Source organism: Platalea leucorodia (genome assembly GCF_965183815.1).
Source record: "Platalea leucorodia genome assembly, chromosome: 19".
NCBI classification, from domain to species: Eukaryota; Metazoa; Chordata; class Aves; order Pelecaniformes; family Threskiornithidae; genus Platalea; species Platalea leucorodia.
This window is the reverse complement of record NC_138841.1, coordinates 871192-895429: the sequence shown is the minus strand read 5'-3', so window position 1 is coordinate 895429 and position 24238 is coordinate 871192. Positions and strand designations below refer to the sequence as shown.

General features: G+C 51.5%; 3 protein-coding genes across 4 annotated transcripts in view; 1 reads left to right on the top strand and 2 right to left on the bottom strand.

Moving 5' to 3' along the window:
• Positions 1-6828, top strand: part of ITPR3 (inositol 1,4,5-trisphosphate receptor type 3) — a 42836-nt gene extending 36008 nt beyond the window's left edge. The window contains exons 49-58 of one of the 2 annotated variants that reach the window (XM_082329977.1): positions 726-851; positions 1360-1532; positions 1647-1811; positions 2297-2489; positions 3006-3101; positions 3543-3667; positions 3942-4107; positions 4782-4942; positions 5440-5601; positions 5951-6828. In XM_082329977.1, the coding sequence (XP_082186103.1) occupies positions 726-851; positions 1360-1532; positions 1647-1811; positions 2297-2489; positions 3006-3101; positions 3543-3667; positions 3942-4107; positions 4782-4942; positions 5440-5601; positions 5951-6019 (1436 nt within the window). In that variant the 3' untranslated portion in view covers positions 6020-6828. Of the gene's footprint in view, positions 1-725; positions 852-1359; positions 1533-1646; positions 1812-2296; positions 2490-3005; positions 3102-3542; positions 3668-3941; positions 4108-4781; positions 4943-5439; positions 5602-5950 lie in introns of those variants that run through there. The other variant, XR_014230156.1, reaches the window with a different exon arrangement.
• Positions 6829-7879: 1051 nt separating this feature from the next.
• Positions 7880-13080, bottom strand: UQCC2 (ubiquinol-cytochrome c reductase complex assembly factor 2). The gene is made up of 4 exons (XM_082329988.1): positions 12915-13080; positions 9211-9285; positions 8791-8860; positions 7880-8070 (listed from the first exon to the last, which is right to left on the bottom strand). Exons 1-4 carry the CDS (start codon positions 13050-13052, stop codon positions 7976-7978), a joined length of 378 nt encoding a protein of 125 aa, XP_082186114.1. The 5' UTR covers positions 13053-13080; the 3' UTR covers positions 7880-7975.
• A 1203-nt stretch (positions 13081-14283) lies between these two features.
• IP6K3 (inositol hexakisphosphate kinase 3) lies at positions 14284-24230 on the bottom strand. Its single transcript, XM_082330282.1, has 5 exons — positions 23999-24230; positions 19221-19443; positions 18027-18199; positions 17168-17343; positions 14284-15922 (listed from the first exon to the last, which is right to left on the bottom strand). Exons 1-5 carry the CDS (start codon positions 24195-24197, stop codon positions 15452-15454), a joined length of 1242 nt encoding a protein of 413 aa, XP_082186408.1. The 5' UTR covers positions 24198-24230; the 3' UTR covers positions 14284-15451.
• Between the last annotated feature and the right edge of the window lie 8 nt (positions 24231-24238).

The following is a 24238-nucleotide window of genomic DNA, read 5'->3' as shown; positions in this document are numbered from 1 at the left end:
TACAGCACATTCCCTGGGACTGCAGCTGCAGGTGTTTTCCCTGGAAAGCCTTCTCTCCATTTGTTTTCAGTTGCCTTCTCCTAAGCACGATCTAGCAGCTACATACGGGAAGTAAAACCTGTTTCTCTGCACCCTGCAGACCTGCTTAGGTGCTTTCAGGGCTGCATCAGGATGGAAATCCTGGCTGAAAAGAACAGGAGCTCGATAAAGGCTCACACTATAAACACTGCGATGCAGCTAAGGAGTAGTGTAGCAGCTCTGAAAACACTTGCAGATCCAATCAAAACTATCTTAGGAATTCGGCAGGAAACAAGTTTCCAGTATGGATGGGAAATTGCTGGCCAGTCCCCTCTGGGACCGAGCACCAGCGCTGAAAACACAAGGATGCTGCTGTTTTGAAGGACGTGAGTGGCGAGGCTGTAGGAGGTGGGAGATGGGGAGGAGGGTGAGGAGGGGGACGGAGCTGATCTGATTCCAAGGTGCCAGAGCAGGTCAAAGGGCCGAGAAGCCAAGAAATGTGAGCAGTAAAGTTTTGAACTTGCGCTCCTGTTTCAGCAGATGAGGAGGGAGCTTTGATTAATGTTTGGAAGGAAGTGGGAGGCAAGGGTCCCTCCGGGCCTGGTAGCCGTACTGAGCCGAGCCCTTCGGAGGTCTGGGAGGACAAAGCCTTCCCCGGCTGGCACGAGGCTGGCTGAGATTTGTGTGTCTGCCTCCTCTCCCTCCAGGCATGCCGCTGATGTACTGGTTCTCCCGCAGAATGACGCTCTGGGGAAGCATTTCCTTCAACCTGGCTGTCTTCATCAACATAATCATTGCTTTCTTCTACCCCTATGTTGAAGCCACTTCCATGGGTAAGTGCCCCAGCATCTGCTGCTCCTCGAGGTGGAAGAAAAACAGGAAAACTGGTTCCCTTACCTGTACTCCCCCCGCCCCCAGTCTTCTTTTGACTCCTAGAGCCCCAAGTCCTTTCTGCTGGTCAAAGGAAGGGATTGAGTCAAGATTTCAGTTGCCAGCCCTCCCGCTCCTTCCTTCTTAGGGAAAAGTCTCTTCTCCCTGGGCTGCGCTTTCCCTGTTTGTAAAATGGAGGAAGCAATGACAGAATCTGTACCTGCTGGCAGGCAAAGCCTCCATCATTTACAGCGGTTGTGAGATCTCGGATGAAAGATGTTAGAAAAATGTATCAGTAGGAACCATCTTAGTCAATACTAGTCTTTGCAGTCAAGCATAATTTCTCTCTTCCTTCCCTCTGATAATCAGCACATTAGTTTTTCTGGACAGTCCGGACAGCAGCACAGCGTCCGATTGGCAGCATGCATTTAATGTCGTGTCATTTAATTGCTGTGGGTCTTCTCTTCCCAGGACTGCTGGATTCCCCCCTGATCTCGCTGCTTTTCTGGATTCTGATCTGCTTCTCCATCATGGCCTTGTTTACTAAGCGCTACGGTGTCAGACCGCTCCTCGTGGCACTGATCTTGCGATCGATTTATTACTTGGGGATTGGACTCACTCTGAACATACTGGGAACTCTCAATGTAAGTTCTCCATGTGCTGGAAAAAACAGCGTAGCAGCCCATGGCACAGGAGGCTGTTCTGCATCCGTAAAGTGCAGCAGACTCCACTCCCTCCCATTTCTGGTTGCTCCCCAGCTGGCCAACAAGATCGTGTTTGTGGTGAGCTTCGTGGGCAATCGCGGGACCTTCATCCGAGGCTACAAGGCCATGATCATGGATGTGGAATTTCTTTACCACGTTGGCTACATCCTGACAAGCGTCCTGGGACTCTTTGTGCACGAACTCTTCTACAGCATCCTGGTACAGTACATGCAGATGCTTGGGGCACAGAGGTAGCCGGTCTGCCCCGTTAGAAGCTAGAAGGTTCCTGTGACACCTTCCAGGGGCTGATTGATAACAGCAGTGAGAACAATTCACTGGGCTCTAATCTTCGCGTAGGCTGATCTTTCTGCCTTCCGACAGTGTCTATTACTGTCTCTCTCCTGGTCTTTTGCTCTCTCTCTTTTTCTAATCTCTACTGTGTACTTTATCTGGGTCAGCTGGGAGACAACGTGAGCCGGTGAGGGCAGAGGCAGGGTGCCTGTGTCCTATTCTTGGCTCTCCCGCTGCGCAGAAGTCACTTCATGCTTCTCTGTTTCCCTACAATAAGCTGGGAAACTTAAATGTGAAAGTTAGTCAAGGTCTGCTGAGTGAGCCCAGATCTCAGGATAAAAGGGGATGTAGGTAGGCCAGGCATTATCGAGAGAAGCACCCCGCAGCATTTCTTTGCTCCTGGGTCCTTTCAGCTGTTTGACTTGATCTACCGTGAGGAGACCTTGTTTAATGTCATCAAAAGCGTGACGCGGAACGGGCGCTCCATCCTGCTGACCGCCCTCCTGGCCCTCATCCTCGTCTACCTCTTCTCCATCGTGGGCTTCCTGTTCCTGAAGGATGACTTCATCCTGGAGGTGGACCGGCTGCCGGACAGCAAAGCCAAAGGTTGTCCAGCCCTTGCCCTCGCGGGCTGCGGTGCTTGGGCTGGGGGGGCAGGCAGAGCGTGGGTCCCCTTCTGCAGCTGGACCATTGCATGAGGCCCTGCTCCCTCCCCGCTGCAAAAGCACGCACGGGGGGTGTGTGTGTGCGTGTGTGCATCATGGGCTTTATACCCTTGGTGCAAACTCCTTGTAGCACTGGTTTGGGGGGGTGGCAGAGAAGACAGCTGCCTGTGCTGACTTCGGGACCTTCTGCTGCGCGGAGCAGGGTTTTGGGGCTCGGAGTGATTGCAGAGAAGGGCTGGACAGCTACAAATGAACTTTTAGCACTGTAGTGGTCTTACTGAAACTTGAGCAAAAGATTCGAAGCCTAGAAAAGGCTAGGAGAATGCAAAGCAACTTTTTTTTCAAAAAGCTTGAAAGCTACAAGAAGAGGCAGTTGAGAAGTGCCCATGCCAGCAGCAAAGAGCTTTGCTAAGGCAAGCTGATGCTCTGACAAGGCTGTGGTCTCTTTTACTTGCAGATGACCCCTTGGGGATGCACAGGAACATGAAGACCTTCATGGAGTCATGCAGTGGTGATGAAATTAGCTGCTCTGCTGTGCCCACTGCCTTGGAAGGTAAGTGAGCTCATTAGAAAGGTCAGCTCTGTTAGCGGCAGAGGAGGCCGGCTGCCTGGTTTGTCAGTGAGCGCAGAAAAATCCTGGCTTTTCAAAGATGGAAACACACAGCCCACTTTCTGGCACATATTAGGCAAGACGCCTGTAAATTTTGCGCTGACCCTGGCATGAGAAATGTTGAAGTAGATTCAATTTAGTCATAAAGAAAGTGGGGGCTTCAGGAGCGCTCAGCCAAACACCTCCACAGCAAGAAGCAAGCTGGGGAAGCTGCTGGGAAGTTGCTGGTTGGGAGATCCACAACGAGCGTCTGCTCCCAGATTTGCCACTGCATCACTGCAGCAAGAGTCATCCCCGCAGCTCTGGGTTTTTTGCAATGGTCTGGTGCCTCTGCCCTGTCTATGCTCTGGCTTTTTGCTTTTCTTTCCCCCTCCGGTGCTCTAGAAAGAGACGCGGACCAGTGGGAACGCGCCTGCGACACGCTGCTCATGTGCATCGTCACTGTCCTGAACCACGGCCTGAGGAACGGCGGGGGCGTGGGTGACATTCTGCGGAAGCCATCGAAGGATGTGAGTTTGGGCAGCAGCAGGCCCCCTTTTTCCTGCCAAGTCCTGCGGCACGTACCGCTCTGCGGCTGCCCTCCCTCCCTGGAAGCTGTGACGCTTCCAGCTCTCTCCCCGACACTGTCCTCCAGTGCTTTCCGCCTCCCTTCCCCTGCCACGTCCCCGTTACTCCCCCTTGCCTGGTACCCTCAGCCCGTGGCCCGTGTGGCGAGGCAGCACGGCTGGCGTGGCTCGAGGAGAGGAGCACGAGAGACACGTTTATCCCTTTCGTCCATGACAGGAGTCCTTGTTTCCTGCCCGAGTTGTCTACGACCTCCTCTTCTTCTTCATTGTCATTATCATCGTCCTTAACCTCATCTTTGGGGTCATTATTGACACTTTTGCTGATCTGAGGAGCGAGAAGCAAAAGAAGGAAGAGATACTGAAGACCACCTGTTTCATATGCGGTGAGCGCTGGGACCCCGGTGCACGGGAATTGCCCCAAAGCTCCTCTCCCCTCAGGCTGAGGGGTTTCAGCTGGCTTCTGGTTTTCATTTGGTGCACAGCAAAATGTAATCTGTTCACCGATGGGTCACTGCAGCGCGAGAGGCTTAAACAAGGACACAAACTGAGAGGGGAAATTGTCTGTATTGTTCCTCGCCTTCTGTTAATGAGGTGTTAAACTGAAACTCCACGTTGTGGAGTTCTTGTTGCTGTGCATCTATCACTCCTGAGACCATCGCTTAGCCAGTGGAAAAAACCCACCACATTACTAAGGAAATAAAATACAGAAAATGTTCTGGAATACTTTCAGTCGTAGGAAGGCATCCAAAAAAAGGGAAAAACCTAGTAAGTTTAGCTGTTTTTCTCTTAAAAGATCCACTGGGTGCTTTTAGACAGACAGGCAGGAAGCATAACTAGTAGTACTTTAAATAGAAGCCTCCTGAATCCACAACTGGGTTATTGTCCCTGTTTTGGATGCTTGTTGTGTGCTAAATGCCAACTAATTATTAAAAGCACTTCTTGAAAGTCACACCTGGGAGAGGATGCAATTATCTGTACTTCCTTTCCCGTTCGTTTGCGTGCTCACTTCGTGCCTTCTCCTCCCTCCACCTCCTCCGTTCTCGACCGCCTTTCCCAGGACTCGAAAGGGACAAGTTTGACAACAAGACGGTGTCCTTCGAGGAGCACATTACATACGAGCACAACATGTGGAACTACTTGTACTTCATAGTGCTGGTGCGAGTGAAGAACAAGACGGACTACACCGGGCCGGAGAGTTACGTGGCACAGATGATAAAGGTACGGGTCCTCTCAGGGCAGCGCTTTGCTATTGCAGCCTGCCCACCCCGGGGAAATGTTTGAGAACAACGGGCTTGCCAAAGAAAAGCGGTTTTGAGAAGGAGCTTTTGGAGGACATTTAATAATGTTGTTCTTAGCTGGTTATTTCCACTTTGCAAGCTCAGCCAACACCACATTGTCTATTTGATGTTTTGTACTGTGTATTTAAGGATTGAACCGAGGGCAGAACCGAGCAGTAGAGTGTGTGACTTCAAGGTGATTTCAAGGCGAGAAGGGAGGGAAAGGAAATTTAGAAAAGAAAAACTTCTGAACTTGAGCCCAGAAGGCTGTAAGAAAAAAGAGCTGGAAATGGACTATTCGTGGAAAACTTGCAAAGACCAAGACAACCCCGGCCTTTGAGAATTTCTTTACTCCCTAAGCACGGGCAGGCTTCCCGTTAAATCCCACCAGGTCTCGTCCCTCCTCACCCCCTCTCCACCTCCCTTTCTCCATTCCAGAATAAGAACCTTGACTGGTTCCCCCGCATGCGCGCCATGTCGCTGGTCAGCAACGAAGGGGAAGGGGAACAGAATGAGATCCGAAATCTTCAAGACAAACTCAATACCACGATGAAGCTGGTGTCCCATCTAACCTCCCAGCTGAATGAGCTGAAGGAACAGGTACTGAACACTTTTTAAAACAGGAACACTCAAGGAACACCTGACTGGAGAAACTAGCTGTCCTTGCCAAAATAGAGCCTGGGGCAAGGAACGGGAGGCAGAACCGGCCCAAGCCAGTACAACTTCAGATACAAAGCAAAGGGCTCCCGCAGCTCTTTTGGGGGGGTCAGGGACACTGGGGACAAGTGCTTTTTTGATACTTTACTTCCCCATCAGCTGGAGTCCAGCTTAGGGGGTTTTCTGGCAGATGCTTAAAGCAGCCTGGCCAGTCGCCGGCCGGAGGAGCACATTAGTGAACAGAAAGGAGGCCCGGGTCCCTGCCTCACTCGTGTCCTTGCTTGACCTCTAGATGACAGAGCAACGGAAGCGCAGACAGAGGATGGGGTTTGTGGATGTCCAGAATACCATGAACCACTGAGACGGAGCAGAAGCATTGGCTTCACCTACCGAGGGACTACACACATGTATCAGCTAACGAGGCTGCTTATGCCTGGGTTCCATGCATGGACATCCCTGTCGGAGAGCGACGGACCGTGCAGAAGGGCTTCGCAGGCAACATTTTCCTTAGAGCACTTGTAAGCAATTCAGGAACCAGGGACTGGCCAGGATTCCTCACGATACCTGGACCCACACGTTACTCTAATGCCCTTGTAGGAAGATAAATTATACAATACTTGTATTCCTCATTGCAATAACTCTTTTATTTTGCAAATGTGGAGGGTTGTATCTTTATCTCCATGCGCTACATTCTGATGGCCTCCACCTCGGGTGTAGTGTAACTAGCTGTAGGGCTGCAATATTTAACTTATTCCAAGAGTGGCACTAGTATCTGTGGATCTTTGCAAACCAGCCATCGTATTTGCTGTACCTGCTCCGTGCTGATCCCTCTCCATTTACAGAATTCTGTTCATCAGTGTGGTGCAGTAAAGAGGAGCTAAACTCAAGGAGATGGATTTGTTAATTTAACTCACCAGAGGAGGAGTAGCCAAGCTTGTACTAGTGCGAACTAGTCTCTTGCCTTCTGTGGACCAAGAGTATCTGGGCGGTAGTAGTAGGAGACTGCAGGTTTACAGGAGTTCACTGTGAAGGGGTGTCCTGTGTTTTAGTTTCATCTCTGGTGTAATGTTTTACTTTTTTTTTTTTTTTTATTATTGTTACTTAAGAACTAAAGTGTAAATTGCCTTAACTAAATTAAATACAAGATCATGTTATAATAAAAACTTAAACTTCCTGTGCACTCTGGTATGTAATGTGGCTGTTACAAATAGAAATACAGAACGATGCAGAGACCTGCAGCCAAACCAGGGCTCTATTACCCAAGGTGCTCCACAACCTAACGCTCTCCGCTCCAGATGTTAAACTTTAAAATGTAGTACAATGCTTCAGTCAGAAGATGAAGACGAATGCTACCATGAGGAACTACCTCGAACACCAGCCTTGGTTGCTGAAGCTTTGGATTAGAGCCTGCTGCAAAGTTTCAAATTCTTTCACTACTTGCCAGGAAAACTGTTCAAACACATAAAAAGGAGCAGCTGTTGGCGCTGCCGGGAGCCAAGCAGAGTCCTGGCATAGCCGTGTTCCAGACACGCACCCTTCCCAAGCCAAGCAGTGCTGTAGCCACCCCAGCTCCAGTCCTGTGCCTCTGTCTCCCAAGAGCAGACACTAATGCAAGCATTAAAGCTTTAAAAAGGAATAAAAATAGGCCACAGCAATGGCCAATCACACTTGAAATTTGTTCATGGCCCTATATACCAACATGTCATTAAAACCTATCTTTCTTTACCCCTCAGACACGCAGTAACCCATACACAACCTCTTCTTGACGCCGAGGGAAATCTGCACACAGCTGGAGCAGCAGCAAACCACTGCAGCATTTCACTGAAATCTCAATTCAACTCGTACATTGCTTCACTGTCACCACGGAAAACTCACCCTCAGCCCTCTCTTATGTCTTCCCAAAAGAAAAATAAATGTGATTACTGAAGTTATCCCTCCCTCAATTTCACTGTTACCAGTGCTACCACACAGAAACACAAGCACAGCGACATCATCACTATTGTTATCTTCACAAGCGAACGTGCTCTGTGCATCGCCCGGCTGCTCCATTTCTTGTAACACAAAGGATTTGGTCTAACAACCACCACAAAGTTCGTTCTTCTACACTACACTGCTCCAATACCGTTTCAGCTCAGATGTGTTAAGCTATGATGTCCTAGATTTTTCAGGAAAAAAAGAGGGGACACTAAAAGTGAAGGGTGTAAGGTGTAGGCCTGAACAAAAATCCTGTTGCTAAGAGGAATAAATGGTTTTATTCATCATGGCAACATACAGTGCTTTAGAAATATATACAGTGGAGAATCTGGGAGTTAGCCTATCACTTCGAGTCCTCTTCAGGTTTCTTGGCAGAAAACTTTTCTCGCAGTTTTTTCCATGTCCCTTTTTTCATGTCTTCCATCTGTTTCAGAATGTCTGCAAAAGGAGAAGGGGGAGAGAGAGATGGGGAAAGAGGAAGAAAATCAGAAAAACAAAGGAATGAAAGCCCTCTTATAAAAGCTTTGCCTTACATATATTTTCCTTTTTTGACTTTTCATCTTAATGAATTTCTATTTCAGGGCCTGGGGCAAGTTTGTTTTCCTTCCAATCAATTGTGCGGGGAGTCCCTTATCACTAACAACTAATATTCAGTTTCCACGCACTGCAATCAAAGTTAGGAACTGGAGCAGAACAAAACTGCACTAGCTTCCCACGCTGCACTTAATAAATGATCTGACTGAGAGTATTTCTGCATCGTGGTACCCTGTTTTCTCTCAAAGTCTAATACAAAAGGAGAGATACTGAAGGGAATTTGAACACAGTGAAACACAAGCTGAGAATTTTTGGAATGATGTCGCAAACGTGTATTTCTTTCACAGCTCCTGCTATCCGATCTCAAAGAGCCCTTGCAAACCCTTTGCTGTTCCTGCCCAGTGCTAAATACAATCGACTTTTTGCCCCGAGAGGTTACTGAAGATCTCCTCAATTACTCCTGAACTTACTCCTCATTAAACATCCTAATATACTTGCACAGCAGTCCCGTTCTGACCTTCAGTCACAGGTGTTTAGTAGAAGTGATGCAGTGACCACCACAAAGACTAGAAGGTACCTTATCTCCTGCACTGACTTATTTGCAAACCAACACAGTATTAGTACCTGTTGCTAGTATCATCTTGCAGTCTTCTACTGTCAGTCCAGTGAAGCTTGTGTCTTTCAGGCGTGGATACTTCACAAGCGAGCAAGTAGGTGAGAGAAGAGAGAGAAAAGATGTTACTTTATGTGCATTAGAACATAATGTCACCATACAGTAGAGTCTGAGCTCATTTTCAGTCAAGCTCTAAGACTTCTGTTCATGCATACCAAGAACCATCGTCTGCATTGTTCACACATGGCACGGAGGCCAAGACGGCTGCAGCTTTCCCGGAGTGACCAAAGGCACCAGGCAGTGCTGCATCCACCTGCCCGCTCACTTGTCTGCCACATATTCCCAGAAACCCTGCTGGGATGAGGCAGCCAACTGCAGCAGGTGGTGACTCACCCCCTAAGAGAGGCACGATGGCTAATGCCATAGCTCACCTTGTTTTTGTAGTAGTTGGTGTGGATTCTGACTAAGCTCTCGTACATTCGGTCACAGGTCTCAGGGTCAGCAATCTGCAAAGGGATAACAGTATCACACAAGTCTGATTTTAAACCTCCATAGCAAAATCCACCTCGTTTCAAGGCTTGCGAGACGGACAGTCAAGGAGCAGCTTAGGTGACTTCTCAGTGGAACGTGGGATGCTGGTGACCCCTATGATGCTGCTCCAGAACGCAGATCATTTTCTTTCCCTTCCACTTCTCACCAGCGTGGCCTACAAGAATAACGAGGCACATGATTTCCAGAACTGACCTTAAACTCTGCTCGAAAAGATCTGACAGATCTACTGTGAATACACAGTTAATGAGAATACTGCTGGAGAGTTTTCTTCTCACATTTAGTGGCCACTGCTGCGAAATCTGCAAGACTTCTTGCTCAAAGGCCAGTTTTGCCGCCTGTTTTATTCTAAAGAATCAAATAGGATAACGTACTAGGATGGAAGTTAGAAAATCCCGGTGCAGGCTAAAAATAGTTTATAATTGATTAGGGAAAAGCAGCATGAAAGACACCGAACAGCTTGTGAAGGGTAAATGGATTTCTATTTTGGTCGAGTAAGTTGGAAAGATTCTGCTAATACCTAAACCTCTGCTAGGTGCCTCGGACAGGTGCATCTGCCTCCCAGAGCCACCCACTCAGCAGTGGATGGCACGTCAACTTGTTTTTCTGTTTTACAATGGGGGCCAACTCGATTGGAACGCTGCATTGCTGCTCGATGACATCAAACATAAATGATTAAAACGGATACATGAATAAGAATAGCATCAACAGAAACATGTCAGGATGAAATAACACGGCTCATCTGTCCTTGGGCCGCTGGCACAGGTTCAGCACAAGGCGGGTAATGCCTCCTCTGCACAAACCAGGAAAACTAAGGAAAGGCTCTCCTTATTCGGTAGGTGATGGCTGCTGCAGGAGAAAGGATATAGGGACAGACAGACTGTCAAGAGTAAGCACCATCACACTGCAGGTGATCTTCAGCTTAACGTACCTTGCCGTCACATTTCAAATGACCCTGCTAATGTTTTAGTAATGATAGCAGAAATAGCTATTAAATGGGTAGCAGAAACAGTATCCCCCTCGCCCCCGTAAAATCAGCAAATCTTACTCCGTGTGAATAAAACAGACATTAGACTGATAAAGAATCCTTTACGGTTCTGGTTCTTTTCTCACGCGCTCCTCCTGCTGTCTGCCAGTACGCTTCCCTGTGCTGTATTAAGCCTTTATACATACAAATTGACACTAGTGCTACAGGCATCAATTTAGATTTTCCACGCTGAGTGGCAGCTTTGGGATCTTGTAGCCCATTGGTGCAGCATATTCAGCTGTCCTGAGCATATGAAAAAGCAATAAGCACTTCCCGAAATGTCTGCTGCAGACTGTTCTGGTGACCAATATAGAATGAGGTGCCTATAATGGCCCCTTGAAGTAGAAAACACATATCGGGAACAATGTTTTTATGCTAAGAAAGGCCACATTTACATTCCACAGCACCACCTCCAAGCCTATAGTGGTCTGCAGCCCTATCACTATACTCCCTTGTAAAAAGTCCCTCTCCAGCTTTCCTGTGGGCCCCCTTCAGGCACTGGAAGGCTGCTCTAAGGTCTCCCCGGAGCCCTCTCTTCTCCAGGCTGAACCACCCCAACTCTCCCAGCCTGTCCTCATAGGAGAGGGGCTCCAGCCCTCTGATCATCCTTGTGGCCCTCCTCTGGACTGGCTCCAACAGGTCCGTGTCCTTCTTACGCTGGGGGCCCCAGAGCTGGATGCAGTGCTGGTGGGGTCTCACCAGAGCAGAGCAGAGGGGGAGAATCACCTCCCTCGCCCTGCTGGCCACGCTGCTTTTGATGTAGCCCAGGACACGGTTGGCTTTCTGGGCTGCAAGTGCACATTGCTGGGTCATGCTGAGCTTCTCATCAACCAACACCCCCAGGTCCTTCTCAGGTCCTTCCCAGGTCCGCCCAGCCCGTGTTTGTGCTCGGGATTGCCGCGACCCATGTGCAGGACCTTGCACTTGGCCTTGTTGACCTTCATGAGGTTCGCACGGGCCCACCTCTCCAGCCTGTCAAGGTCCCTCTGGATGGCCTCCCTTCCCTCCAGAGCGTCGACCGCATCACACAGCTTGGTGTCATCGGTGAACTTGCTGAGGGTGCACTCAATCCCACTGTCCACGTCACCAACAAAGACGATAAACAGCGCCGGTCCCCATACCGACCCCTGAGGAACGCCACTCGTCGCTGGTCTCCACTTGGACATCGAGCCATTGACCGTAACTCTTGAGTGCGACCATCCAGCCAATTCCTTATCCACCGAGTGGTCCAGCCGTCGAATCCCTGTCTCTCCAATTTAGAGACAAGGAAGTCGTGCAGGACAGTGTCAAATGCTTTGCACAAGTCCGGGTAGATGATGTCAGTTGCTCTTCCCTTATCCACCAACGCTGTAACCCCGTCGTAGAAGGCCACCAAATTTGTCAGGTGCGATTTGCCCTTAGTGAAGCCGCATTGGCTGTCACCAGTCACCTCCTTATTTTCCATGTGCCTTAGCATAGCTTCCAGGAGGATCTGCTCCATGATCTTGTCTGGCACAGAGGCGAGACTGACTGGCCTGTAGTTCCCCACGTCTTCCTTTTTTCTCTGTTTAGAAATGGGGGTTATGTTTTCCCTTTTCCAGCCAGTGGGAACTACACCAGACTGCCACAACTTCTCAAATATGATGGAGAGTGGCTTAGCAACTTCATCCACCAGCTCCCTCAGCACCTGCGGATGCAGCCCATGGACTTGTGCACCTTCAGGTTCCTTAGATGGTCTTGAACCCAATCTTCTCCTACGGCAGGTGGCTCTTCATTCTCCCAGTCCCTGCCTTTGCCTTCTGCGACTTGAGCAGCGTGGCTCGAGCACTTGCTGGTGAAGACTGAGGCAAAAAAGTCCTTGAGTACCTCAGCCTTCTCCATAGCCCAGGTAACCAGGTCTCCCATTTCCTCCCGGAGAGGGCCTGCATTTTCCCTACTCTTCAGCACCAACATACCTATAGAAGCTTTTCTTCTTGCTCTTGACGTCCCTGGCCAGATTTAATTCTATCAGGGCTTTAGCTTTCCTAACCTGATCCCTGGCTACTCATCATGGCAAGCAAGACACACTAATTAACTAGATTCCAGCACAGTGCTGACAAATTCAGAGTGTTTTGTATCCCGCTTCCATAACCACGGGAACGGGTTCTCCAGAGCACACAGTGTAAGCGGTGCAAGAGCCGGGTATAAACCACAGCGTGGCCTAGGCGAGGCACAAGCGACGGGGCCGACTGGGGCTGCCCCAGGCCTGTGTTTCAGAGGCGAGCAGTGCTCACACCCCGGCCTGCCCCGGGCCCCAGGGAGGCTCTGAGGAGACCCGAGGGAGGCTCGGGTCGCCGCCGGTGCCCCACAACCTTCTCCTCAGCTGCAACCCAGCGAGCTCCGAGGCGCCACGGGAAGAAACCCCGATGTCAGCACCAAACTCCCGAGGTTTGTGCCCAAAAGCCGCCGCAGCCGCCTCAGGCAGACCGTTAAACCGCCCCCGGCCCCTCCGCCGCCGCAGGCCGGGAGGAAAGAGGCGCCTCCGCGGCCCGGGCCCCGCCTCGCCCCCCCGCCGCCGCCGGGCCAGCCCCCCGCCCTCACCTGCGTGTTCTCCCCCTCACGGAAGGCCTGCGCCACCCGCTGCCGCAGGAAGACGCCCAGGTCCCGCTGCCGCTTCGTCTCCTCCACCGGCCACTCCTCGCAGAGCTTCAGGAACCGCCGGTACCTGGTGGCCGCCATCGCTGCCGGCGGCGCGAGCCATGGGCGGGTCACGTGACCTACGGCAGGCGGGAGGGCGGCGGCGGGGCCGCGCCTGCGCGGCGGCGGGCGGCGGCGGGCGCGGCCCCCAGCGCTGCCCCCAGCGCGGCCCCGCGGGGTCCCGGGGCCGCCCCCGCCGCCCGCCCCGGGTTTCGGTGCGGGCTGGGAGGGCGGCCGGGGAGCCCCGCAGGCCGCTGCTGCGCCCGCAGGCCGCGGAAAGGCCGAGGCCTAGGCAGCGGCGCTGCTGCCCGTCAGCGCGCCGCGCACGGCGGGGCTGGCGGCCGGCGCCCTGTCTCCGCACGGCGGCTGGTGAGCGGCCGGGCTTTGCCCGCTCGGCTGCTGCCCAGGCCGCTTTGTGCAAAGGGGCCGCGCTCCTGCGGTGCTGCAGGTGCCCGGGCCGGGCAGCCGTCAGCGCGGCCCGTAACGGCTGCCTTAGCGCTCGGCGTCTGGCCGCTGTGAAACCGGGAACGTCGGGCCTGCCTTCCCCCTTCGCTACGTGGAGTACCTAGGGTTGTACACTGGCTCAGAGCTCCTCTTGGCAGGCAAAGGGTTAAATACTCGATAAGTACGTGCTCGTGTGTAAGGGGCGACAAGGGAGGCAGCGGGATGCCTTCCATCGCAGCGGGATGCCTTCCATCACCGTGCGAGCCACGGCTTGCCGTGGCCTTTCCAGGAGCGGTGGCAGGCGAGGCGTGCAGCCGAGGGGGCTGCGCTCTGCTGGCGAGGGTCTGGCGCGTGCTCAGCTGCCTGCCTCGCGCTTGGACCCTTCTCCTTCCCCCGTCCAGGCCCGGCGTCCCCGTGTGCGCGTCCAGCAAGAGGCCCAGCAGCGGCGCTGAGGTGGCTCCGCGTAACCCCGTCCGCGGAGCCGTTACCAGCCACAACGAGCACGGATCCCGGGGCCGCGGGTGCACGCGTGCGAGCCAGGACAATGGGTGACTCAGCCCTTTCGCTACTGAAGCGGTGTTTGTGGCTTTTTTTTTTATAGTCATCTGAGTTTGCGGGCAAGAAATAGGCAACACCGTGAGCAATATCCACTAAATAATGAGGTCTTCCCAGATGGACTTCAGGCCAAGTTAAATATGCAGCTGAGCCAGATGACTTAAATTTTCCAGCTATAAATTGTAGCAATTCACCAGATGTATGCAGTAAAATGCAAGTGAAGGGGTCTCCCTTGAGATCTAGTGTTTAAACCTGTGGAAATAACGGCTCTCTTCAAAGCATACAGCCCTAAACAAAAGATAACGTAACTTAAGGGTGCTGTGGAAGTGAAAAAGAGATGGGCAACAGGTGAGAGTTACTTAGACAATTTTATTTATATCCCCAGTCCCCAGTAATGGGGTTCTGTAGCTCTATTCCTTGTGTAAGGATTTCTCTTTCAGGTTTCCCACACCATGCAGGAAGGAATTGTTTGTTCTGTAATAATAAAATCTGTCCACAAAAGCTGTAAACATTATTTTGAGTCTTCTGTTATTGTCTCTTCCAAACACACACACAATATTTGTATCAAAGAATTTCTAGGTGACCTTTAATATCTAGTCCCTGACTCAATGTCACACTTTTTTTTCTTTTTTTTTCTTTTTTTTAAGCAAAAATACCGTGATGTGAATGTTTTCCGTGACGGATAACTGACAGAATCATTGCATTCCCATACTTCCAGCCCCTGCGGAGCCCCTTGCTTAGAAAGTCTCTGAAACGTGGCCTGTCCTAATCCCGCAGGGACGTGAAACCTTCGCAAGGGCCAGGTCTTGGTCTGAGGTCCCCCGGCTTTGACGCCTGAAGCGGCGCAGAACCCCCGCAGCGTCTCGCGCGCCTGTGTTTCGAGGCCCGCGCTGCACGGGGAGCGCCCGCCCGTCTCGCGGCGCTGGGCACGTGGACCGTGAATGTCAGGGCGTGCGATTTCCCCTCCCGCCTGTGTCTTGGCGTTCAGCCCGTAGCACTGAGCGCGAGTTGAAAGCAGTGCCGCAATCTGCTCGGGCCTGCCAGCTCGTTTTAACGGTCTCACTCACATGCGCAATGTCTCCTCAGCCCGCTTGGCTTCGTGAGTGTGGAGGTGAGCAGGTCCTATTTTATCATTAAGACTCTTTCAAGTAATGCTTTCTTTTGGCTCACAAATAAATCGAGGACAGCAGTAAAACAAGAAAGGAGAATAAATCTTCTGATTGATTGCAGACAGAACAGGTTCTTTCGGCTCTTTACTTTTTACGCTTGAGTTCAGTAATGGCACGTAGCGTTTTTTGCACTTTCCTAGCAAGCTGTCCGTGCTCTCGTTCCAAACGGCGCACGTGGCATCCAGCAGCTGTGAGGGTCCCGTACAACTGACCCAACGCGGTACCTTTCAGGGCTATCGGTCACTAGCAATCCAGGCTATTGCACAGAACTCGTCATTTTCCTTCCGAGATATTCTGGAGGATTTTGATGAGATTCTCCAGGCCAAAAATATAGCCGTGGTCTGGCCCGTCGTACGTGGTGTGATTGCATTTGGAGCCTTTAAAAGTGGTGTGGGCAAAGTCTATCATGCGGACGTCGACTCTGGAGTGATTAGTGCCATGTGAGGCGGTGCAGTTTGTTTTTTGGAAGCGAAGGTGATTCTCCAAGGGTGCCGTGTTCTCCTTGTGCTCCTGGCCGTCATAAATGATGAGAAGTGAGCTGGAGTAGAACCTGTAAGAGCTTTGCTTCCTAATGACAGACAGCAGAGCTTTTAGTCGCAGGACGATGGGCTCCAGGAGATCCGTTCGGAGGTGGTTACCGTTGCAGAGGAACTGGCGCAAGGTTTGCCTGAATCCCTCCGGTGAGAGTTTCCTGCCGTAATACTTATCTTTGCAGAGAAAATGGCCAGTGTCCGCTTGGTAAACCTGGAGGAAAGAGAGCAACGGTCCAGATTCAGTTGTTCAGTTCTTCCAGAGCTCTAGATTTCACCCTAATGTAAAAGTTCAGACCCAAGCTGAAACGGGACACAAATCCTCTGCAGCCTAGCAATAGCTAGCAACGCCGGCAATGTGCTGCAGGCTTCTCGCTGGATCCCACCTCCTGTCTTTTCTGGTGATTTAAACTATTCAATTTAAACCGCTAGCGCGGATTCTTGTTGTACTGCTATAAATTACCCCTTTGTGAAACCCAAAGAGCTGTAAGTCATAGCCGCGTCACTAGTGATTTACAGCATTTTCCCTCTGGCTATGGCAGGAGTTTGCAGCGGTACAGGAATACCCCAGCTTTGTACCTTCTTGCAATACGTAACGCACGGGTAGCAATAATCTTGCTTTCTTAAACACAGAGAGACAAGATGTAGACAGAAATTTGTATGTGAGGCTCTGGTAACACTGAGTAAGAAATGAGGGCGTGAATTTAGAATTAGCTCACACGCCAGTTGTCATTTAAGGGATAATCTGCTCAACAGAAGGACGTCAGAGACCAGAACAGGACACAGGTTTTGACACCAGTGTTTACGCTGCTATATACGCGCTTTATAATCATCGTTGTCGTAATTATCCTTCAGGCACAGCAGAACAACATTTTGAAACCTGCTTGAGAAGTGTGAGTGAAGCAAATGCGTGGTTTCGGTTTCTGGGAAGAAGGGCAGCGATTTTGAGCAAGAGGAACCATAATATTTAGCACAAAATAAACCCCTCGCTCTTGCGGCGACAGGATGAGACAGCTCTGCGAAGGCATGAGCGGGGCAAGGGATGCTTTTTTGTTTTTCTTTTTTGTGCAGCAGCCAAGAACTGAGCGTGAGAGGAGAATCTGTGTTCATGTACAGGTAGATTCTCAGCTGGGGTAAACTGGTTCCAGCTGCTCATACTGGTGGCAGTGGTGTGGGGTGGTGCTTTTGCAGCCACCGCTTGTGAAAGCAGCCAAATCTCCAGAAGGCAAAGAGGGGACATGGGCAAGGGTTACCCTATATGTGCCGTATTCTGTACTCTTCCCTAGCATCCTCTCCTGTTTGAGCACAGGACACACAGCCGAGCGGCCAGTATTTGGAGGGGTACAGGAATGAAACCGCTTCAATTTACACCAGCAAAGGAAAGCGTCCCTTTAGATCTGCAGCTTGGTTTCAAGCCGTGTGTCGGGCAAACACCAAAAGGAGCGAGGCCGCGTCTTACCTGCATCCCACAGATGCGAACGCCCAGAGACGCAGAGGTGCTTTGTTCACACTTCTTGATGTGCCGGGCTTTCTTCTCCTCCGAGGCATCGTCGCCATGCTGCCGGGTTCCCATCTTTAAGTCCAGGATGCAGGGATAGCTGTATTTTGATACCACATTTTCAAGCAATAGAAACTCTGAACATGAGTTAAGGGAAACCCAATACTTTTAAATTCTAATTGAAAGAGGTCTTAAATCAGAGCAACTGCTGGCGCTTTCTGTAATAGCTCACAACTGTAATGAGACTTTCTGAGCCAATTTTACCAACATGTCATTGCTATAGGCCCCTTGCTGCCAGTTGCAGTTAATTTACTGTAGTACAGTCCTACCAATTAAAGCACCACCAGCTCCATTCTCCAGTGACACGATAGCCCTGGGCTGTCGATCCGACACCTTGCCTCGGTGCTGTACTCACTCCAGTGGGTGTGGGAGAAGTTGTTAAACTGTATTACTCACATGACTGGTGGGTAATGAAGTGTAATAGGAAAATAAAAGGCGAGGCAGCTGCTAATTCCTATATAGTTGTGTTTTTAAATGTATGCCAAGGGGACCCTTCACTTATGCTGAGTACCCTTTATGGGAAGTGTTTTTTCCTTTTTCTTATTTTTTTTTTTTAGAATAGAATAGAATATTTCAGTTGGAAGGGACCTACAATGATCATCTAGTCCAACTGAACAGTGGGAGAAGATAACAGAGCAACTATATTCTGTATAATCTGGGCAGAGCAGGGAGGTATACCCCCTGCAATAAAACATACATGGATCACGAGCTGTTATTTGTAGCCAAGACTATGCCCGAGGGGAGAGAGGAGAAAGGATACGATGAAGTTTGTTCTCATTATGCTTGGAGGACATGCGGTTCAGGTGCTGCCTGTGACAGTGCAGTCCCCAGGGGTTGTAGCTGTTTCTTTCTGGCTGGTTACGGTTTGCATCTTCCAAGAGCGAATCCGTGCGGTACTGGAGGTCTGTCCTCAATAGCACCTTCCCCGGGCAGCTAGACAAAACACACAAAAGAACATCTTCGGTTTAGAAGCTCCGGAAGAGAATATTCCCTCCCCTCCTCTTTTGTAGAGCCTCAAACTTGATAAGGTAAATTTTCAGGGACTCTCAAAGGAAACATATTCATCCCGTCCAACCTGCGGAGATCCTTTGTTACTCTGTAAAAGTAATTTTCAGAAAGCCAGCTATTGCTGGGTGCCAATATTTTCTTTCATTATCATTTCAAAGTGTGCTTGGCTCCTATGAAAAGCGCCATTCATAGTGCCAGTGACCAGGAATCTCTATTTATCCACCTAACGGGCACAACACAGGCAAATTGTCCAACAACAGGAGCGATTCTCAGTTCAGAGGGGCTGGCTGCGAGGAGGGGAGGGAGGGAGGGAGGGATGGAGCGACGAGGGGATTTGTTCCCCTTGGAGGGTCATTCCTTGGTCTCGCTCATCCAAAAAACATCACACCGAGGGCAGTGGTTTCACGATAGCAATATTGCACCCTTCAGTCATAGCTGACCTGGGTCTTTTCTGAACCAGTTTGAGATGAAGGATGTCTTGCCAAAAGCCTCTGCAAGCCCTAAGGTCGCGGTGTGCTTGCAAGCACTGCGATGCCTTTCAGAGACAGCTCTCCCCTGGGACGAGGACAGGACCGAACCGCCTCGAGGCTGCTGCTTCGGGCTGGTTACGTGCTGTGTGCTGGGGGCTGTTCTCATGGGGCCTCTCCTCCTTTCGGAACATGCTGCGCTCCGAGGAAGCAGGTTTCAAGCAGAGTTTGAGGCACATATTGGAGGAACAGCATCTCAGCGATAGCCAAATCTGCCCCGCTCCATCCACAAGCCGGGGAAGAGATCAACCATGAAGCCACCAAGCTGGGCTTTGCTTTTCTTCGCCTTGGCTGGGCGTTGCTTTTGCTCACTTTGCCTTAAAGCAGGAGTTGTGCCACCAAAACCACCCCAGTTAGACCCTACCCGAAGTGGCAGGCGAGGACCAGGAGGACGTTTGCAGGGAGCAGCAGACCCTTACCTGTCTTTGAAGGTCTTGGTGAGCTGCGTGTGACTCCACTTGACAAGTGCGTGCTCGCTGCCAGTGCCGGTGCTGGCAGCCCACTTGCATTTGTGCCATATCGTCACCGAGGAGTCGCCGATGGCGTTGTCCAGCCGGCCGCAGCTCTCCGTCTGCAGGCTGGGGCTGGCGATCAGGGTCAGGTTGCCCAGGCTGTCCTTTTTGAGGTGCACGGAAACGATGCCTGGACAAAAAGGGGGAAAACCAAACCGGAATGAGATCAAGCCGTGGGTTACTGTACAGGCTTGGTCACCGTCTGCACCAGCCCGAGGTGGTCCTGCCTTCCCCAGAGGGCTGGCGCTTAGCAGGGCGGCTGCCTCCTTGTACTTTGGTGGCCTCTCGCACTGATCCCCCTCTGATTTGAGGCCCAATAAACACCATTAGCCTGGCACCCTGGAAAACAGCCACAGGCTTTGCTAATGATCCTTCCCCTCAAGGCTTGGCTCGAAACCCGCCTCCCCTGAACACCATGTTCCTTTGTCCTCTGTCCCTCCGGGCTCTGCTATGCCGCAAGTGACCCAGCACAGACCCCGCCTTGGACCCGGAGCTCCTGGCTCATTTATGACAAGGGATTTAGGTCTCACTTTTTACGACAACGGCAAGGTTGGGAATGCTTTTCATTGGCAGGAAGCAAAGGCAGGGTTGGGGACCAGGAATTTTCCAAAGACAACCAGCACGCCAACTGCCTCCTTTAGCTGGAGAGCCCCAGGAGCAAGGCAGAGGCAGGTGCAAGGGCTGGCAGCGCTGCCTGCGTACGTGATGCCTGCACATTGTCACGGTCCCGTCCTTCCTCAAGCGCCAAGGACCAGCACCCAAACAGGCGACGGGGGGAGCGGACCCTCACGTGTCGGGTGTTCATGCACAAGGAGGAACATGGCTGTGGACGGGGATTATTGCTTTCCACTGTAAGTGCTTAAAACATCGTGTATTTTAGCATTGCAATTTCCCCTGACTCTAATGGGACTCACAGGGCTCAAATGCCATTCAGCCCATCACATATTTAGCCCAGTCTCAGCCCATCCCTGGCATGGGGACGGCTGCCTCCGCGTCTCAAATGACAGGGCAGGGACGGCCATGGCTCGCGTACCAGACGGCTCTGACCTTTCTGGGAAAGGCTGATAACCGCAGTCCTGCTCCTGCCGCCCTCTGTCAGGGCTGTCTGAGCCTCTCAAGGCAGCAGAGGCATTTTTAGAGCATCGCCCTTTGGGTCTCCGAGGGGATGCCAGCCGCGTGAGCCGTACCCCGCTGCTTTCAAGTCTAGCTGCAGGAAGGCAGACCCAAAAGAGGACGGTCAAGGCTGTTGGACCAGCAAAACTCGTCACTGAAGGACACCCCCCAGTTAGCAAGACGTGGAGCTGGGGTTTATCCAGCTCTCCCCAGGGTACCCTCACCTGGGCGCTGCAGGGAGATGCATTTCGGCAGCTTAACAAACAAGTGAGCTCTGTTCTCCCAAGCAAATTTGCCAAAGCAAGTAAATATGCAAACTCCCTTCTCTTCATTTCAAGTGAGATTATAGTAAGTAAACACAGACAGAAGGCTTCGCCCTCTCCGTGCGTGCGCCGAGTCCTGCCGGCTGAGTTTTGCTGACTGAGGGAGGTTTTCTCTGCCTGAATTGCAGGAGCCCGGTGCGTCTGCAGCCACCGGCCACCTCCGTTAGAGTCGGGGTGCCCATCCCGCCCCAGGTGCTGCACCCCGTAACCCTGCAGCTCCAGCTGTATTCGGATGCGCTCCCCTCCCGCCCTCCGTACAGCCTCTCCGTACGCTCAGGCACCACAACCGCTTCTGTTCCCTTCTGCTGTAAAATCAGCATTAATCCAAACAGCGTGCCATGGCAGGCTCGGTTAAATCAGCTAATTTTGTACTGAAATGGGGGAGGAATGCACACAGGCTGCTTTGCTAAGGGGGCTGGAAACCTTAATTAGGGGGTAAGTAATATTTTTAGCTAGCTTAGTCCTTTGCTCATGGTCGTGGTGAGCACAGGGAGCTCTGTCCTCCTCAGGCTCCAGCGTTACCCAGCTGATCCTTCGCTGAGACCCGTTTGTAAAAAATCCATATTACGAATAACTGAGAGCAAGTGAAATTCCTATCAGCTCGGATGCCTGCTTTGAATTTTCAGGGGAGGTAGGCAGGAAAAAAGGCAGTGTATCTTTTGCCTAAATCAAAGCCTTTTTATTTTTAAAAAGTCACTATGAGGCGAACGGAGTCCTCGATTCCAAATCTAGCGCTACGCCTCAGTTACAGTGCTATAGCAGCCTGTAACCTTAAAAACTGTCCCAATTACATATCTGCAAGTCAATGGGGCTGTGCTGATTTACATAGTGCTGACAATCTGGCCCTAAAAACGTTATATATAGCATGAAACTAAGAGTTCTTAAGTATCTTACATTAATATGAAAATTAATGGGGAGATTTTCAAAGGCAAGAATGAGCCGTTAAATTGCAAGGGAATGTGATCCTCTCACTCCTTCCAGCTGAAAACTCTGCCTTCATAAACCTACGTCTCAGCCTGAAAAATACTTTTGTTTCCTGGTGTGCTTCCGTACGGGTTTTGCATGTGTCCTGCAAGTCACCTACCCGTGCAAACCAGATCTATAACACACGGCTACCGACCTTTTCTTTTGCTGCAATAAGACAAGATCCATCTGGGAGCAAAGGTGTATTTAGGTACTCTGTGCTGGCATTTTAGTGTCACCAAAACTGCAATCCCCCCCCTGTCCCAAGCCGGCGAGGCAGCCAGCGGGTATTTACGGGTGCTGTCACCATGCTAGTGGCATCCCAGGGATCCTCAGGAGTGTTTTGCTCTGTAGCTCTACCCTCGGGGATTTATTTTTAAATTTACAAGTGCATTTATTTACTGCCACGTGCAATAGGAATCTGAGCAAGACTGGGCTCGAAAACAAGTCCAGCATCCCCTTGCAAGCTCAGCTCGGGGCAGGCAGAGGTTTGCAAGGGGTTGGTGGGGGGAAAGCCGGCCCCGAGGCCACCACCTGCCTGAGACGGCTCTGTGAGCGGCAGACATTTTTTAAGCAGCCGACGCGGTGCTAGATTTGAATGATGACATTTGATCAATATTGCACATAATGTCATCATTACATAATGGTCCCCGAGCCGTCCCCCGCCGCAGCCTAAGAATAGAGATGAGGAACATGGACACGTGTGAGCGGATGATGAAGACCTCAGCATTATTTCCCCTGATGCTTATCCCCTCCCGTCACCCTCGTGGGAAAATGTTCCACCTCTTTAATTCGCCTGGCATTCAGGGCTGGGACAGTTACAAGCAGAATAAAAAATGTCTGTGCCCAACGCCAAATTGGAGAAGAATTGCTATTTAATTACCCCTCATCACAAAACTCACTGGGACTTGCAATAGAAGAGAAAAAACAGACAAAAAGGTATTAATAACCAGGCCACCCCTGAACTGATAAGCTGGGACTGCTTAACATCTTTATTAGAGAGACAGAGCAGGGCCCAGCTCTCCAGCACCGAACCCTGGCCCCTGCTAAAGAAATTGCTTAGAGGAAGACTTGTTTTCTTTTTTAAGCATCTTTTTAATCTCGTCCCATAAATCTACGAAGGCCCCTGACTTTCTGGGAAAGGGAGAGATTGGATTGGAAGCGCACCGCAACCGCGGTTGACGCTTCGAGCTCTTTTCTGTAACGCTGAAGGACCAAAAGATATTTTAAGTTTTTACGTGACAGCTGAGCTTCTCGCCTCTCGCAAAAATCCAGGGTCAGGAGCTTTATGAGCAGCTCAAGTCTGGCAGTAAAAGCAGAAATAGTGAGGGAATAAGAAAGGGAGGGAGGGAGGATGGCTTTAAAAAATGCTAGGACCCCCACAGACACCAAGAGCTGATTTTCAATAGCTGAGCTGAGCAATTCAGCTGGGAAAGTGGTTCAGGGCACGGAGAGTCAGGGGCAGGGATGGCGAAGGGGGACGGGGCAGTGGCGGGCACGGCGCGGAGGGGCGGGCGGGAGGCTCTGCCCTGTCTTGGGAAGGTCTCGCTTGGGGCAGGACGGCTGCCTGGATTTCATTTTTCAGAAGTCTGTGCCTCTGGTTTTGCAGGGACCAGTGCTTACAGGAGCGCGGGGGGGAGCAGGGCTTGGCTAAGGTGGAGTACCCAGCAAAAGTGATGCCGGATACGTCCCTGGGCTGGTTTTTCAGGCTCGGTGTTTCATGCTGGCCCCAAGGACCATCTCTCCCCCAGCTCATGCTAGTGCCAGCCCTGAGCCTTTGCTTGCCCTCACCGGCTTCTCTGCCTCTGACACAAACCTTCACCTCCTCCAAAACCAAGTCCTGGAGCAATGGGGCCACGCACGTGGTGCAAAGGCACCCTCGTGTTCACACTCAGCCTCCACCTTCTCATGCCTGTCCCCCTCAAGAACAGACCGATTTCAGCCCTATTTGACCGAACGGGAGTCCCCTGTGTTACCAAGGCCAACCATGGCAGCAAGTTGATGGCCGGACGGGAGGATCTCCTGGTGCCATCAGCCAGCACTCAACCGTTATTAGCCATCAGAGACTCCTGCCAGCCACAGCGACCCAGGAAACCCTCCCAGCCTCACAGGCCTGCTCCTGTGCACACTCACCCGGGAGGCATCCTTGCTCAACAAAACCTGCACGAGTGACGGGGCTCCACAGCTCAGACCCAGCCCGACCGCGCTGCCCCTTCTCCCAGTCTCAGGACTAATCCTGGTGACAACGCTGCCAGCCCTTAGCTCATCCCCAGCATCTCCCCTTACCTTTGTACTGGGGCGTGAACTGCCTCATGGCCAAGGGCAGCGACTCATAGAAGCTCAGCTCCTGCGAGACCAAGGGCTTGCAGACCGTGTGCTCGTCGTACTTCATCATGCTCATGTGGCCGCCCACCTGATGGACGAAGGGCTCCAGGAGGACGGCGGTCCTGCTCTCGCTGGGGTCCAGGGGGCTCTGCCCCACCATGGTGCTGGGCGAAAGGCGGAGCGGGGCTCGCTCCCCTTTAG

Excerpts from the sequence above, each read along its gene's own strand:
- UQCC2 (XM_082329988.1), bottom strand. The coding sequence starts at position 13,052 with ATGGCGGCCACCAGGTACCGGCGGTTCCTGAAGCTCTGCGAGGAGTGG. Across the intron at positions 9,286-12,914 it reads GTGAGGGGGAGAACACGCAG|ATTGCTGACCCTGAGACCTG; the intron begins GTGAGGGCGGGG and ends ATCCCTTTGCAG. Across the intron at positions 8,071-8,790 it reads CAAGATGATACTAGCAACAG|ACATTCTGAAACAGATGGAA; the intron begins GTACTAATACTG and ends CTCCTTTTGCAG.
- IP6K3 (XM_082330282.1), bottom strand. The coding sequence starts at position 24,197 with ATGGTGGGGCAGAGCCCCCTGGACCCCAGCGAGAGCAGGACCGCCGTC. Across the intron at positions 18,200-19,220 it reads ACCAAGACCTTCAAAGACAG|CTGCCCGGGGAAGGTGCTAT; the intron begins GTAAGGGTCTGC and ends TGTTTTGTCTAG. Across the intron at positions 15,923-17,167 it reads TTCGCATCTGTGGGATGCAG|GTTTACCAAGCGGACACTGG; the intron begins GTAAGACGCGGC and ends TCTTTCCTCCAG.